General features: G+C 40.2%; 1 protein-coding gene across 1 annotated transcript in view; it reads left to right on the plus strand.

Moving 5' to 3' along the window:
* The window catches only part of RSRC1 (arginine and serine rich coiled-coil 1), a 350,138-nt gene that overhangs the window by 102,496 nt on the left and 231,065 nt on the right, over positions 1-16,577 (plus strand). The window contains exon 5 of the mRNA XM_073674789.1: positions 15,205-15,241. Within this exon, the coding sequence (XP_073530890.1) occupies positions 15,205-15,241 (37 nt within the window). The remainder of the gene's footprint in view (positions 1-15,204; positions 15,242-16,577) is intronic.

Here is a 16,577-nt window from a genome sequence, read left to right on the forward strand (position 1 = left end):
GCGGCCCTTCGGTGCTATAAATTCTCCATCTGATGCAAAGCTACTTACTGTGAAACTACCTGCAAAATACTAACCAGGTGGTGCACCATCTCTACCCTGCCCGATACAGTATGGCAACAGTACTGTACCTGTGCTGGAGATGCTGCCAGGGTCATTTATCTATGACCCACATGATGTAGGAATGTCTACTTATATATGCGGTCTTAACTAAGTGAATTTCGCAAATGTTCTCTAAGTTATTAAACTCTCCATTGGACCCAGCCATTTTGCTCTGCTGTTACACACATGCCCCGAGTATCCCTGGGTCCGCTGCCCTCTGCTGTGCTCTAACTTGGGTTTTGCATGTTGCCTAGAGTGGATCTATGACATTATCTCCATAGACTTATTTAAAGCCCATTTAGGCACTCGCCTATGTTTGGTGTATTCCACCATCTGTGTTTTTACTTGCTTCCTTCCCTGCTGGGTTCCACCTCTTCTGGCCTGCTCCTACTGAGAGTGGCTAGTCTTCACTCCCCAAGTGCCTCCCTGCTTGCTGCATCAATGCCTGGGGTCTGGGGCTTAGAGGATCCACCTCAGCTGGAGAGCCGAACATCTACTATACCAGGCCATTGTCATACTCTTATAAAAAAAAAAATAGTGTTTGATCATCACAGAGTGACTGGTAGCTAAGAGCAAAGTGATGTCAGGGGCCCACATCACTTTTGGGAGAGTCAGGGTGATGATTTCAGCTTCTCCAAGATGTAGATCCTATCTATAAGATCTTCTCAGCAAAGTGTTATCTACTGGTCTCTGCTCCATTGTCGGCACCATGCTGCCCACACACCAATGAGATTACCTGGCTTGATACTTCAAGATTTTCTTTGAAATCTCCTTTTATGTACAATATTTTGATATAGAGCAAGCTGAACCATTCTGCCCCCACATATTCTCTCATTCTGATCTAGAGATACGTCACTATAATCAGTGCCTGCTCCCCAAGTGACTTGCCTAACTGTATTCTACTGTTCTTTAGTTTATTTCCAAATTCCCCTACTTTACCCTCTTTTTTTATGCTTATTATTAGCTTTTCCTATTGATTAACTTTTTGCTTCTCAATAAACCTTTGAATAAGCAATTTAATAGCCGATGGTATACATTGTTGCTTCATATTTTATTCAAGATGCATTTGAACAATCACACAACCAAAAAGTTATACAAATATGTATATATATATTTTTTTCATATTCTCCTAGTAAAACCCCTCAGTGTAAATCTATAAACGTAAATCAAAAGCTATAATAATATCAGATTATTCAGCATGTCAGTGTTTGTAAATGAAGGCATTCTTTCTTTCCGCCCTTTATTTCTCTAACGCTTCTTTGACCGCAGCCTTTCTAGTTGGTCAGCTTCATGTTACACCTCCATATTGCTATCTGTGCTGCCTCAACTACAAATCGGATGAACAATCCATGTCACTTTCTCAATATTATTACATTAAACCAAGTGGATTTTGATTGATAACCTAATATTCAACTAATGCAAAGCATCAATCATAGCCACTATATTAATTATTTAATATTGCAGTCTAATTCAAAAATCGATGTGCAGTATGAGCGGAAGGGAAACTCTTGGTTCCCTGAAGATTTAAAACAGAGGATGATTAAAAAAAAAAAAAAAAGAGAGAGAGACCTGCAGTGCTCCTATGTGTTTTCTCAATACGAATCTTTATTCATTTGCCAATAATCTCTTCCCGTTCCGCACTTCAGGTCCATGTTATCAGTTCTGAGGCCTGTAATTGAATTAGGGCTGCTTTCAGCGGAGAGGCAAAGTTGTACAAATATTGATAAAGTCATGACGGGGGACAGCAGAGCGCACAGATCACTAAATAACATCCAGACACTGCATCAGGGAGTTATCAACAGTGACAGAAAAGCCTTCTCTCTGTAGTAAATTGGCTTCATTAAGAAGGTTGCACTTAAATGTCTCAATAAATGCTCAGGACTTCATCTCTGTCTAGATAATGGACGGCTCAATTCCTTTTCCTTGTTAATGGACTCTCATCAGCTTTTCAGCAGCCTTGTGCTTAAACCCTTGAAAATAATGACCTGTTGGCAAACATTCTTGACCTGGAAATCTACCCCCCCTAAATCCTTTTAGTTTTAACTCCAGCTCTGACAATGCTGTCAAGAGACAACTTTTTCCTAATTGACGGTATTCTTTATTAGGAATGGATCCTTTGTGCAGCAGCCGTACTCTTTCTATGGAAGAAGAATGTAAACGGTGGTTAGGATTTGGGAGTTCCATGAGAATGAATAGCTCAAGGTATAATTTATCCTGACCTTCAACTTAACGTGACAGACAGAACCACATGAATAGACTTCTACCACCTCATCAATATGCCAGTGTCAGATCAGAATTCAACATTTACAAAACAGAGGAAACTTTTTCTCTACTTTTTATTTCTCAACATTTTAACACAGAAACTAAGTTACTTAAGATGCCCATACATTTTAGAATAATTCATATTAAACGTTCCTTGGGTGAAGCTTAAAAGGTCTGGCAACTATGGCCCCAATTCATCAAGACTAGATGTCTTGAGGAGGAGGGTATGCTGTAGACAGATACTCCTTATTCATTAGGAGGCGCATTGCCTCTTATTGAGTCTGGTGGTTCTGAAAAGTGACTTATGCCTCCATGTATACCTTACCACAAATATTACTCCAGTTCAGGACTGGAATAAGACTTGTGGTGTAAAAAATGCCGTCGCTCGTCATGAATTTGATTAGCGGGGGCTGTCACGCCTCTTATCTCACCCCAGCTCACTTTGTTCGAGCTGGGCAAAAATGGCCTGGGTATCCCAAAAGTTGCACCATATGGTTCTCCAAACATTTCGAAGTTTTCAAACCTTTTACATTTTATTTATAATAGAATTCTAGAGTAAAAGCTTTGATGAATCAGAGCAATTGCCAAAGTTTAAACAAATGTGTTAAGGACCCAATTTGGTGGCATTTTACTAGTAAGTATTACAGGTTCTTCTCCGATGCTTGACAGTGCAACTTTTTTTGCAGACTGCACATCTCTCCTGTCCACAGAATGGCTGCTGATGGAGGAGCATGGGACCAAACCTGCCCATCAGTGTTCTCTGATTCGAAAAATGTTTCATGTAGAAGAGCTGATTTTCAGGACAAGGAGGCTGATTGACTGGCCTGGTCTCAGGTCCCTACATCAGTAGCCATTTTGTGGACAGGAGAACTGTGTAGTCTGTGAGGAACGTTGCAATGACAAAGGTGGAGAACCTGTAATTCTTATATATTAAGTGCCAAATTCATGTCTTCAGTGCATCTGGTAAAATTAAACATAAAGTGGCCGACCCCTTTTACAACAAACAATCTTTTTAACCAACTGATAATACGCGGTCACCGTTTGGAGTGTAGTCACGAGCGTTGAATTTCTCCTCTGATAGTTGGTCAATTATATCGTTTTATAAAAAATCTTTCATCCGTGAACTAAATAATCTTTATTTTTTTTTATCTATTGTTCCTCCAGTTTGATCAATTATTAAGTCATAATTTGGACTTTAATGTGTCAACAATCAACCTGTACACTTTAGTGGAGATATCACAGTACCTGGGCTGCGCTTGACTGAATGAAGAAGCCTGGATGGTATACACTAAGGTTTTCATTCACAGTGCCAGGCCAGTGCCTTTTTCAAGGTTAATAACCAAATTTGGTTTATTGCCCCCATATAGTACTAATGTCCATTTTTGTGCTCAAATGCAACAGTAATGTCCCTCATCTCCAGTGGCATCACTTATATAGTAGTAAAGTACTCTATATTCTGCCCCCATACAGTAACAGCATCCACCATTTATGCTTCAATAATTGGAACATCCCTAATTGTGGCCTGATACATTATCAATTTATGTGGCACTGTAATCCCACAAAATCCCTGACTTTGTACAAGTGTACCTAGAAAACTATGCAGATTTGAAGGCAAAGGGCGGTCACACCAAATATTGATAACAATTTCTCTTGTTCATTTGCTTTTTGTTTGTTTTATTAACCCCTTACTGACATTGTCAGTAATAGTATGTCCCTGTGCCCTGGGCCTTATGGACCAGGTACGTACTATTACGCACAATGCCATCGCGCCCGCACACAAGCTGTGCGGGGCAATCGCCGCCTGGTGTCAGCTGATTATCACAGCTGACACCCTGTGCTATGTGCCAGGAGCAGTCCTGCACTGCTCCCAGCACATTAACCCCCGAAATGCTGCTATCGAAATTGATCACAGCATTCCAGGAACAAGGGGAGGTAAGCGTGAGCCTCTCACCTTCTCTCCAGCATCCCGCGCTGTCTGTGCCGGGTCCCGGTAGTTGCCATGGTGACCCGATGTCGTCATGACAGCATTCGGGTCACCAGGCATCAGCATGTTGTTTAGATCGTGCTCAGTGCACGTTCTAACTAACTTGTGTGGGCAGAGGCTGCAGCCTGCACAGCATAGGGGATGCTGCTGCATCCCTATGCTGTGCTAGTGATCAGCCTGCAAAAAATGAAAGTCCCATAGTGGGACAAAGAGTAAAAGTAAAAAAAAAGTGTAGGAAAGTAAAAAAAAAAAAAAAAAAAAATTGTAAAAATATTAAAAAAAAAAGAAAAATACTGTACCAATGAATAAATATTCTTATTAAAGAAAAAAACAATAAAAGTGCACATATTTGGTATCACCAGGTGTGGAACGACCTGACCTATAAAAGTGTCCCACTAATTAACCCCTTTAGTGAACACGGTAAAAAACAAAACAAACAAACGCAAAAAACGATGCTTTATCATCATACCGCCGTACAAAAAATGTAATAAAACGCAATCAAAAAGACGAATGTAAATAAAAATGTACCGCTGAAAATGTCATCTTGTCCCGCAAAAAAAAGCCGCCATACAGCTCCATCAGCCAAAAAATAAAGTTAGAGCTCTCAGAATAAAGCGATACAAAAATTTTTTTTTCTATAAAATAGTTTTTATTGTGTAAAAGCAGCAAAACATAAAAAAAACTATATAAATGTGGTACCGCTGTAAACGTACTGACCCGAAGAATAAAGCTGCCTTATCAATTTTACCATACGCGGAAAGGCATTAAAAAAAAAAAAATAAATCCTGAATTGTTGGTTTTTGTTATTCTGCCTCCCAAAAATCGGAATAGAAAGTGATCAAAAAATGTTGCGTTCCCGAAAATGGTACCAATAAAAATGTCAACTTACATGACTTACTGCAAAAAACAAGCCCCGACATGACTCTGTCTGCCGAAATATGGAAAAATGTATAGCTCTCAAAATATGGCGATGCAAAAACTAGTCTTTCCAAAAAAAGAAAAAAAAAGGGTTTTTTTTAGTGTGTGACAGCTGTCTATCATAAAAACCCGATATGAATGTGGTATCGCTGTAATCGCACCGACCCGAAGAATAAAGTCGTCTAATCACTTATACCACACGACGAATGGTGTAAAAAATAAATGCTAGGGTTAGGCTTGTGCTAAGGTTAAGCTTATGCTAGGTTTGGGATTTTTTCAAAAGTAAAGAAAACAAAATGATGACAATATGGTGACTAGTGTTGAGTGCAAGCGCTCGTTACTTGAGTTTGCATCGGGTGCTCGAGTGACATGCTCGAGTCTCTGCCCCATATGTTTCGTGGCTGTACCTGATGCAAACTCAAGTAGTGAGCACTTGCGCTGAAGACTAATGACAACTTATTCATATAATGACCTAATGTTATCAAATTTTGTGTCGTACCTGTGGGTTCAAATTGTTCACTATACCCCTTGATAAAATCCTTGAAGGTTCTAGTTTCCAAAATGATTTCACTTGTGGGGGGGTTTCCACTGTTTTGGCATTTCAGGGGCTCTCCAAACACGACATGGCGTCCACTAATTATTCAAGCAAATTTTACATTCAAAAATTCAAATGGCGCGCCTTCCCTTCCGAACCCTGCCTTGCACCCAAACGGTGTTTTTCCACCACATATGGGGTATTGGCGTGCTCAGGAGAAATTACACAACAAATTTTGGGGCCCATTTTTTCCTGTTACCGTTGCGAAAATAAAAAATTGCGTCTAAAGTAACATTTCTGTGAAAAAAGTTAATTGTTAATTTTTTTCTTCCACATTCCAAAAATTCCTGTGAAGCACAAGAAGGGTTAATAAACTTATTGAATGTGGTTTTGAGCACCTTGAGGGGTGCAGTTTTTAGAATGGTGCTACTTTTGGGTATTTTCTGTCATAAAGGCCCCTCAAAGTCACTTCAAATGTGATGTGGCCCCTAAAAAAATGGTTTTCTAAAATTTGTTGGAAAAATTAGAAATTACTGGTCAACTTTTAACCCTTAGAACTTCCTAACCCAAAAAATTTTGGTTCCAAAATTGTGCTGATGTAAAGTAGACGTGGGAAATGTTATTTATTAGCTATTTTGTGTGACATATCTCTCTGATTTAAGGGCATGAAAATTCAAATTTTGAAAATTGCAAAATTTTCTAATTTTTTTTGCCAAATTTCTGATTTTTTTCACAAATAAACTCAAGTCATATCGAAGAAATTTTACCACTATCATGAAGTACAATATGTCACGAAAAACAATCTAGAATCAGCGGGATCCGTTGAAGCATTCCAGAGTTATTACCTCATAATGTGACAGTGGTCAGAATTGTAAAAATTGGCTTGGTCATTAATGTGCAAACCACCCTCGGGGATAAAGAGGTTAAAATTTCTATTGCTTAAACCTTTCTTGCTTTGCAAAAGTTTTTAGCAGTTGTGGGAAAAAAACTGCAAAGTATATAGTGTGTGTATACATACAAGTGCTTCTCACTAAATTACAATATCATCAAAAAGTTAATTTATTTCAGTTCTTCAATACAAAAAGTGAAATTCATATAGAGTCATTACAGAGTGATCTATTTCAAGTGTTTATTTCTGTTAATGTTGATGATTATGGCTTACAGCCAATGAAAACACAAGTCATTATCTCAGTAAATTAGAATAACAAAAAACACCTTCAAAGGCTTCCTAAGAGTTTAAAAAGATCCCTTAGTCTGTTTCAGTAGGATCCACAATCATGGGAAAGACTGCTGACTTGACAGATGTCCAGAAGGTCGTCATTGACACACTCCACAAGGAGGGTAAGCCACAAAATGTCATTGCTAAAGAAGCTGGCTGTTCACAAAGTGCTGTATACAAGCATATTAGAGAAAAAGTTGAGTGGAAGAAAAAAGTGTGGTAGAAAAAGGTGCACAAGCAACCGGGATAACCGCAGCCTTGAAAGGATTGTTAAGAAAAGGCCATTCAAAAAATTGGGAGAGATTCACAAGGAGCGGACTGCTGCTGGAGTCATTGCTTCAAGAGCCACCACACACAGACGTATCCAGGACATGGGCTACAAGTGTCGCATTCCTTGTGTCAGGCCACTCATGACCAATAGACAACTCTAGAAGCGTCTTACCTGGGCCAGGGAGAAAAAGACCTGGACTGTTACTAAGTGGTCCAAGGTGTTTTTTCAGATGAAAGTAAATTTTGCATTTCATTTGGAAATCAAGGTCCCAGAGTCTGGAGGAAGAGTGGAGAGGCCACAATCCAAGCTGCTTGAGGTCTAGTGTGAAGTTTCCACAATCAGTGATGGTTTGGGGAGCCATGTCATCTGCTGGTGTAGGTCCACTGTGTTTTATCAAGACCAAAGTCAGCGCAGCCGTCTACCAGGAAATTTTAGAGCACTTCATGCTTCCCTCTGCCGACAAGCTTTTTGGAGATGGATATTTCATTCTTCAGCAGGACTTGGCACCTATCCACACTGCCAAAAGTACCAATACCTGGTTTAAAAGCAACAGTATCACTGCTTGATTGGTCAGCAAACTCACCTGACCTTAACCCCATAGAGAATCTATGGGGTATTGTCAAGAGGAAGATGAGAGACACCAGACCCAACAATGCAGACGAGCTGAAGGCTGCTATCAAAGCAACCTGGGCTTCCATAACACCTCAGCAGTGCCACAGGCTGATCGCCTCCATGCCACGCCGCACTGATGCAAAAGGAGCCCCGACCAAGTATTGAGTGCATTTACTGAGCATATATTTCAGGAGGCCAACATTTCGGATTTTAAAAACATTTTTCAAGCTGTTATAAAGTATTCTAATTTACTGAGATAATGACTTTTGTGTTTTCATTGGCTGTAAGCCATAATCATCAACATTAACAGAAATAAACACTTGAAATAGATCACTCTGTTTGTAATGATTCTATATAATATGAGTTTCACTTTTTGTATTGAAGAACTGAAATTAATTAACTTTTTGATATTCTAATTTATTGAGAAACACTTGCATATACCACTGCAGTGGCCACCATAGATATTAGAGGTCAGAAATTCTGGTCTCAGTGGAGTGGGCAGTGGGAGGGAAACAGTTACCAGATACATGACACATATGTAGTCACTTTTCAGTGCCATTGTGGAGTGATTAGTTGCTTTAGTTATGTTAAAAATAAGATTTAGAAACCTGGACTACAATATTACCAACACTCTGTAGACAAAAGGAGTCAGGTATATGTAGGAATTAACTTGGAGGTCAATATTGGAATGTCCTTGTGGCTGGAGTGAACCTCTAGGGAACTATTAATGGTAGGACATTGATATGCGTGCAGCTCGTATGTCCTTTAAGGTGGTGATAAAATAAGTCAGTAAAAATTACTGATTTTCAGCATGTCGGCTAATCAGGTTTTTAAAAATTCCACATCAAAAATTCATAATACCAGACCACTGTTTTCCATGTTGGGATGTCATCCTGGAATTTCTCAGCCATTGTCATATATGGCATTACTTTACAAGAGAAATACACGAATTGGCTACAATTCACTGTCCTATTGGATGTGACCTTGGAGGATATTTTAAGCAAGATATTTAAAATATAACATTTATTAGATATATATTAAAAAAACAATTTTTTCTCCTTTTAAGTAAAAAAATCCCTAATGGGCCAAATAATGAACCATGGGTCTTCTGAATTACCTTAAATAGTTTCTAATTGTGTATACATGCAAACCACACCTCAAAATGCCAAATACCAAGTATGTAGGGTTTAGAAAAGACAACCTCAATTCATATAGAGTATTAAGGATCATACAACTAAATATTACCCTTACTAGTGTTGGTTAACATTTTAAATAACAATCATATAGAGATACCATGTATGCGCTCAGAAAATTAGGTATTCAATGAAATCCCATATGCCCTTGGAACAAAAAGGGTACCATGGACTATACAGTAAAATCCCACATGACCTCTATTCAAAAAGGTACCGTGGACTATGTCAGGGAAAATCAACAAAGCCCCACTGAAAGAATCCTTCGGGTTGTTGTTATACCAAGCAAATGAAACAATCTCACCCAATCCTAAAGTGCATCATGGCTTGATTCATCCTGGTGTAATGTCATCCTATTATTCATGACCAAAACATATTGGAGGTATCCTGCTCCCAACGCGTTTCCTCCTAAAATAGATTCATCAGGAGAGACTGAAAAAGGGGCTGAGGGTCTCCACTGGTTAGAAAAATAGCCCCCTGTTTCTTTTATCAACACATTCCCTTTTTGTTTTTGTTATTTGTATGGTTTCTCCTCTAGGCTTGCCTTATTCCACTTTCGTGGTCTTATTCCACTAGTTCCATTTACCACACTCACTTTCACACTATTTCTTCTATTTACATTTGATTGGGACCTCCCTCATCCATTAACGCTATAGTGGTTGTCGTCACGTCCGGTTCCTCCTTCCTTGCGTTCCACGCTGACACGCACGCCGTCGCCGCCTCTTCCTGGGCAGCCACGCTCCATAGAGCTGGTTAGAGACCTCATGAGACTAGTTGGTTCTCTCCCTGTAGCTTTTCAAAGTATGCAGACTTTCACAGTGGTGTGAAAAAGTGTTAGTTTTTGTGCAATGTTTTCGCCGTTTGTGGATAATAGCTCTCACTGTGGTTTGCTGGAGTCTCAAAGCTTCAGAAATGGCTTTATAACCTTTTCCAGACTGATAGATCTCAATTACTTTGCTTCTCATTTCCTCCTGAATTTCTTTGGATCGCAGCATGATGTCTAGCTTTTGAGAATCTTTTGGTCTACTTTACTTTGTCTGGCAGGTTATATTTAAGTGATTTCTTGATTGAGAACAGGTGTGGCAGTAATCAGGCCTGTGTGTGACTAGGGAAATTGAACTCAGCTTCCCAAAGGTGTGATAAACCACAGATAATTTGTTTTAAGGGGGTGGCAATCACACAGGGCACTGTAGGTTTGGATTTCTTTTTCCCTTAATAATAAAGTCCTTCATTTAAAAACTGCATTTTGTGTTTTACTTGTGTTATCTTTGTTAATATTTAAATTTGTTTTTTGATCTGAAATATTTAAGTGTGACAAGCATGCAAAAGAATAAGATATCAGGAAGGGGGCAAATTCTTTTTCACACCACTGTAGCTGAAGGACAGCAGGCGATCAGCAGCCACTGATTGGCTGCAGTGGTCAAATGACACAACACTGTAAGGTAACATGCCGAGAATAGCAGCACAGACCTCAAAGGAATATGCCGCTGCAGGAGATGAGTATCCATTCTTATTTTATCTGAGACATTGAAGCGATTAATCCTTATTAGCTATATTACTTTTGCAGCTACGTTTCCTGGTTGCACAATTTAAATGTAATATATATAGATTTTTTTAAATAAAGGTTTAGGGATGGTTTAATTCCCATACCAACATTTTTACTGTGCAATTAAAGTGGACATGAGTAGTCCTTACTGGTGCCATAGATATCGTGTATTGGGTAACTGTTGATCCACTACCAAGTATGTTCCGCTCAAGCAAACCAGAAGAACTACTTGAACTCGTGCGGCACCTTGTGACTCATCATGTGGATGCACAAAAATAAATAGCTTGGCATTGTTAGCCGTAAAGCATTTCCATTGCATACACAGCCTTTGTGACTGTGCTGACAGTGTGCAACACAAATATTGACAACGAATTGCTGGTATTTCATAATCCAAACAGGGCAACATTTTTGTACCAATAGATTACGTTACTTTATTTTTGGTTGATTGAGCTTTGGTTATTTAATTTGTCAGTCAAAACTTAATTATCTTATTTTTCGGGCTCCACTTTTAAACATCAGAAAATAGGAAAAATGTATTTTCTCTTTAATTAAAAGTTCTGTGGTGTAAACAAGCATAGGAGTCAATATTACCAGGGTCAATAAAGTGCTCTAGGGAGCTCTAAAGGGAGGTAATAATTGGGCAAGTTAATAGTCATTCACATTTGACAAACACCGTTCTGCTGTACAAGTTGCATATAAACACACAAATCTGCAGCACACACATTACTGCTGCATGTACAGTAAATATACACACAGCTCTGCTGCATGCACATTTATGCACAGTTTTCCTGCATACACACAGCTCTTCCTCATACACGTACATGTACAGTTTTCCTGCATGCACACAGCTCTGCTGCATGCACACAGCTCTGCTGCATGCACACAGCTCTGCTGCATGCACACAGCTCTGCTGCATGCACACAGCTCTGCTGCATGCACACAGCTCTGCTGCATGCACACAGCTCTGCTGCATGCACACAGCTCTGCTGCATGCACATACATGTACAGCTTTCCTGCACACACAGTTCTCCTGCAGACACACACACACCTCTGCTGCTCAGATCCTACATGAGTAGTTTATTACCAAGTGTAAAGTCGTCTTGTTCCTCATGTGATTGATTACATGACTGTTATATCCTAGAAGGTATTTCAGCTCCAGTGTTCAGTGGTCTGTTGAGAATACATGAATGCTGGGCTGGGCTTACATGTGCATGTGAAGATCAGGTAGATTAGCCATTGTTCGACAGCTATCTAAATTGTATTGCCATTTCGGGGCAAGACTTAGATAAATAGATTTTTTTCTGCCTTTACATCAAAATTTGCATAAATTGTTAGTGCTGTATCAGCAAGGATAAGAAACGTCGGAATATTTGTTATGGAAAAATGTCCTTTTCTCCACTTAATCTTCACTGATCACGCACTCTCAATTCACTGATCAAAATATGCCCATAAGGCAAATTGGAGAAGCATTTTCAGCTGAATTGAGAAATCCGGTTACAGCTTCTGTCATAGAAGTCTATGGAGAGGAGGCTGGAAATAGGAGAATGGAGCTATAGCTAAAGAGAGCGTGCGAGACAGGTCAGACACAGAAGTGGCTGCTGCTTTTCTTGTATGTTTCATCTTGCATAAGGACTGGATTCATAACCACACTGCTCAGTAATGTTGTATAATAGCCTTGATGTCCAACCTTACATTAGGACTGGATTCATAGCCCCACAGCTCAGTAATGTTGTATAATAGCCTTCATGCCTCCCCCTTACATAAGGACTGGATTCAAAGCGTCAATGCTCAATAATGTTGTATAATAGCCTTCATGCCTCCCCCTTAGATAAGGACTGGATTCAAAGCCACACTGCTCAATAATGTTGTATAATAGCCTTCATGCCTCCCCCTTAGATAAGGACTGGATTCAATGCCACACTGCTCAATAATGTTGTATAATAGCCTTCATGCCTCCCCCTTACATAAGGACTGGATTCAAAGCCACACTGCTCAATAATGTTGTATAATAGCCTTCATGCCTCACCCTTAGATAAGGACTGGATTCAAAGCCACACTGCTCAATAATGTTGTATAATAGCCTTCATGCCTCACCCTTAGATAAGGACTGGATTCAAAGCCACACTGCTCAATAATGTTGTATAATAGCCTTCATGCCTCCCCCTTACATAAGGACTGGATTCAAAGCCACACTGCTCAATAATGTTGTATAATAGCCTTCATACCTCCCCCTTACATAAGGACTAGATTCATAGCCACACTGCTCAATAATGTTGTATAATAGCCTTCATACCTCCCCCTTACATAAGGACTAGATTCAAAGCCACACTGCTCAATAATGTTGTATAATAGCCTTCATGCCTCCCCCTTACATAAGGGCTGGATTCAAAGCCACACTGCTCAATAATGTTGTATAATAGCCTTCATGCCTCCCCCTTACGTAAGGACTGGATTCAAAGCCTCAATGCTCAATAATGTTGTATAATAGCCTTCATGCTGTTGCTGCTTCTACATCTATGTAAGAAAGAGAGATAGGGGAACAAGATCTCCTCTTTTCTCAGTGTACTGTGTATATGCGCGACATCATAGCAATTAGTGTTCACCCACTCTGGAGGAAAGCTTGGAAAAAATGAGAGATACTGCCTGTGGAGGGGAAGGCTGCTGATTAATGGAGGAAACAAGTCATATTTTGGTCAGAAACTCTGCACACTTTTGATGAATCTCAAAGTCACCTGGCGTAGAAAGCTTGGAAAAGTTTTAGAGCAATGTGATGCTTCCCTAAAATTTTATGACTTTTGGTGTTCACACGCCATTTTCACTCAGCTCCAGCAAAGTTAGCGGAGCTGTGTATGAAGGGGGCATGGTGACCCCACTTGTTAAATTCATGACGAGTGACGACGTGCCTTCTGCCAGAAATCTTTCTCCAGTCTTACTCTGGTCTGTAGTCAGGTTTGTGGTGAGGCGCACATGAAGGTGCACACCACTTGTCAGATGCTCTTAATGAATCAGGAACTTCTGATTCCAGGATGCCTCCTCCTTCATCATGTCTTGATGAATTGGGCCTTAGCATTTCAAATGTGGAGATAAGGCTGGACGTTCAAGTGGAGGCAGAAGTTTTGTTAGTTTTAGGTTGATATTCAGTAAAATAGTGGTCAGTATCCCTGTAACATGGTGTTCACATACTTAAAACTCCAGTCAAGCTCTTTTTTTTCTATTGCAGCGCTGGAGTGGTGCTACCAATAGAAGTTCCCTGCCCCAGTATAATACTTACCAGCCGCCGTCTTCAGCTGTTACTGGTGCTTCTCCGATCGGTCTCCAGCAGTGTGTGACTTGCCAGTACGCTCCAGTATTTGCTGGGCGGGCCAGAAGTCACAGCTCAGTGTAAGTCTGAGAGCCAGAATGAGGTTAGTCAGAGGTTGTGGTCAGAAGATGGCGGCGCGAGACCGGAACAGCACTGGAAAGAGCTGAAGACAGCGGCTGCTAAGTATAAGGCTAGGGGCAGGGTACTTAAATTAGTAGCACCACTCCAGCACTGAAATAAAACCAAACCCTGGAGTGGTGCTTTAATGGGGTTGTTCGGTCCAAATCACTAAGTCTGCAGTCACTCTATGTTACTGCAGACTTATGAACCCCCCAGCGCATGCACTGTGCGCTGCGGAGATTCTCCGTTTTCTGACCCGGGACCAGAGGGTATGTATGATTTATACATATCCCCAGCCAGTGGGTGTTGCCTCTCTTCCATACACTTGTATAAAGAGAGGGCTTGCCCTCTAGTTGGTCACACCCGCGAGATGGCTGCATCACTAGACGGAGTGCGGCCTCGCTCAATACAAGAGTATGGAGTGAGGCCCCATCCACTAAACTGGCTCTGGCCGGGAGTATGTATAACACATACATACCCTACGGTCCCGGGATTCAGAAGTCTGCAGTCACACAGAGTGACTGCAGACTTATCGATTTGGACCGGACAACCCCTTTAACCAGGATGCTTTTGTGCTCCTTTATGCTTAGAAAGTATAAGAATTAAAGAATTTGACTCCTGAAGCAACCACTGTTCATATGCCAATAAGGGCATGTGGACATCATGGAGGAGGAGTGCTGGATGTGAGTCAGTGGAGCTCTACTTTGTATTCTTCTGAATGTCCACCATATAATCATGTCGCCCGCACAGACTGCGGCAGGGACAATGCCTGACTACCCTCGGCTTCCTTCAACCAAATCAGCAGTTTGTTGGCTTAAAAAACAACACCCAGAGTGATCAGCTTATTACCCATTAGGGGGCACAATCTGAAAGGGGTTGTCTCTGGTGAAACTTTCCCTCTTATCTTTCTTATAAAGCTATTTTAACCTCCACTTGGAATATTCTTTATTAATATTTGATTTATCCCTTCTTACCTTCTCTTGTTTTACATGTGATGTTATAAATGTTTTACATCACAGTGTTGCTACAGATGACTCGATACAAGACTGGTCAATATTTAAACGTCTGGGAGCTGTGGGCACACTTGAATAAATTGTGTTGGACAAGGATTTAGCAAGTATTTAGAACTTTTGTTCTTCTCTTTCAGGGACTTGATAAACATCAAAGCTGGATTAGAACATCTGGTAAGTTCCACATTTCTCTTGAACATTTGCATCATCTTTGATATCTGCATTCCAAATGAACAGTTTTCAATGAGCTTTGAATACCTTGAATTGAGAAAGTCAACCATTTCCCAAAGGGTTCGCTTACCATTATTATGTGATGGGATTTACTCTTTCATTTAGTTTATCATCTCAAGGGAATATTAATTTTTTTTTAAATTACCTTTTTTATTTTGATGTGGAGATGAAATGAAAGAGGGAACACAATCATTGGATTGATGATTGTTTTAATTACCAGCAATAAGAAAAAAAAATGTTTGGCTTGAGATTTTTGGCACGGCAGGATCTGAAAAGAACAAATGTGCTCTACATGCACATATTGCATGCATAAATAAATATGGTAAGATACGATACATATTCTTAATGTGTTTTTTTTCTCATGTATATTCTATTAATTTATCTAACGAGGACATGCTAGCTCCGCTAAAATATCTGATTTAGAGAATGCCGGTATATCCCCCCCAAATAAATATATATATATTCGTGCTACTGCACCTTTTCTTAAAACTTTGCATTGTGCAATTGCTCTGTTATTCCTCCTGGAAGTGTACGAATAAATTTGACATTTTACGTTATCATTTTTTTTTTATTGAGCATGGCGTTCTCAGTCAGTGCTGACAGTTTCAATCTGTGTACAGGTATTCCCCACTGATAAGGTAAAAGTTGCCACCTCGAGTGACTGACACTGATTTCAGTGTTCTATCTGATATATTTCCTCCAGTTTTGGAGAAACTTAAGGGGCATTTGCACTCCAAGATAATTGTGAATGCCATGTAAACAATTAACTTGCCGTGTAACAGGCTGCTGATCACCTGATGAACGAGCAAAGCACTCGTTCGTCAGGTGAAATGATCTTTTGTGCAGTCTAACAGATAATAATTCTCTTCTGAGAAAGATGGCTGCCAATGCACACTGAGCCTTCTAGTACATATCGCTCGGTGCGCAATGTCTGCTTTGGTCTGTCTGTGTAAACCGGCATTCAAACAATCACCGATCGGTAAAAGTTTACTGATTGGCAGTCGTTTCGTGCCACAGGTTGGTCCATGTAAATGAGTCTTTACACTTTATCAGATGAAGCACTTGGATGGAAGGAGTCCTCTTCATGCAGCTCACACTCTACAGGAGGGCCGGGCTTGGAGCTCATGAATAGTGAGGTAGGGCTACATCTGACAAAAGGGTAATTTTGTCCAAAACTACAGAACACAGAAAAATATCTGACAGACCTGTTAAGGAGGTTATCCTGGGCTAATTTTTTATTTTTTTTCCTAACAAGCACAGGACCGCTCCTGCCAGCGTT

This window comes from Phyllobates terribilis, unplaced genomic scaffold, assembly GCF_046119375.1.
Source record: "Phyllobates terribilis strain yellow unplaced genomic scaffold, ASM4611937v1 Scaffold_3__8_contigs__length_932513732, whole genome shotgun sequence".
NCBI lineage: Eukaryota > Metazoa > Chordata > Amphibia > Anura > Dendrobatidae > Phyllobates > Phyllobates terribilis.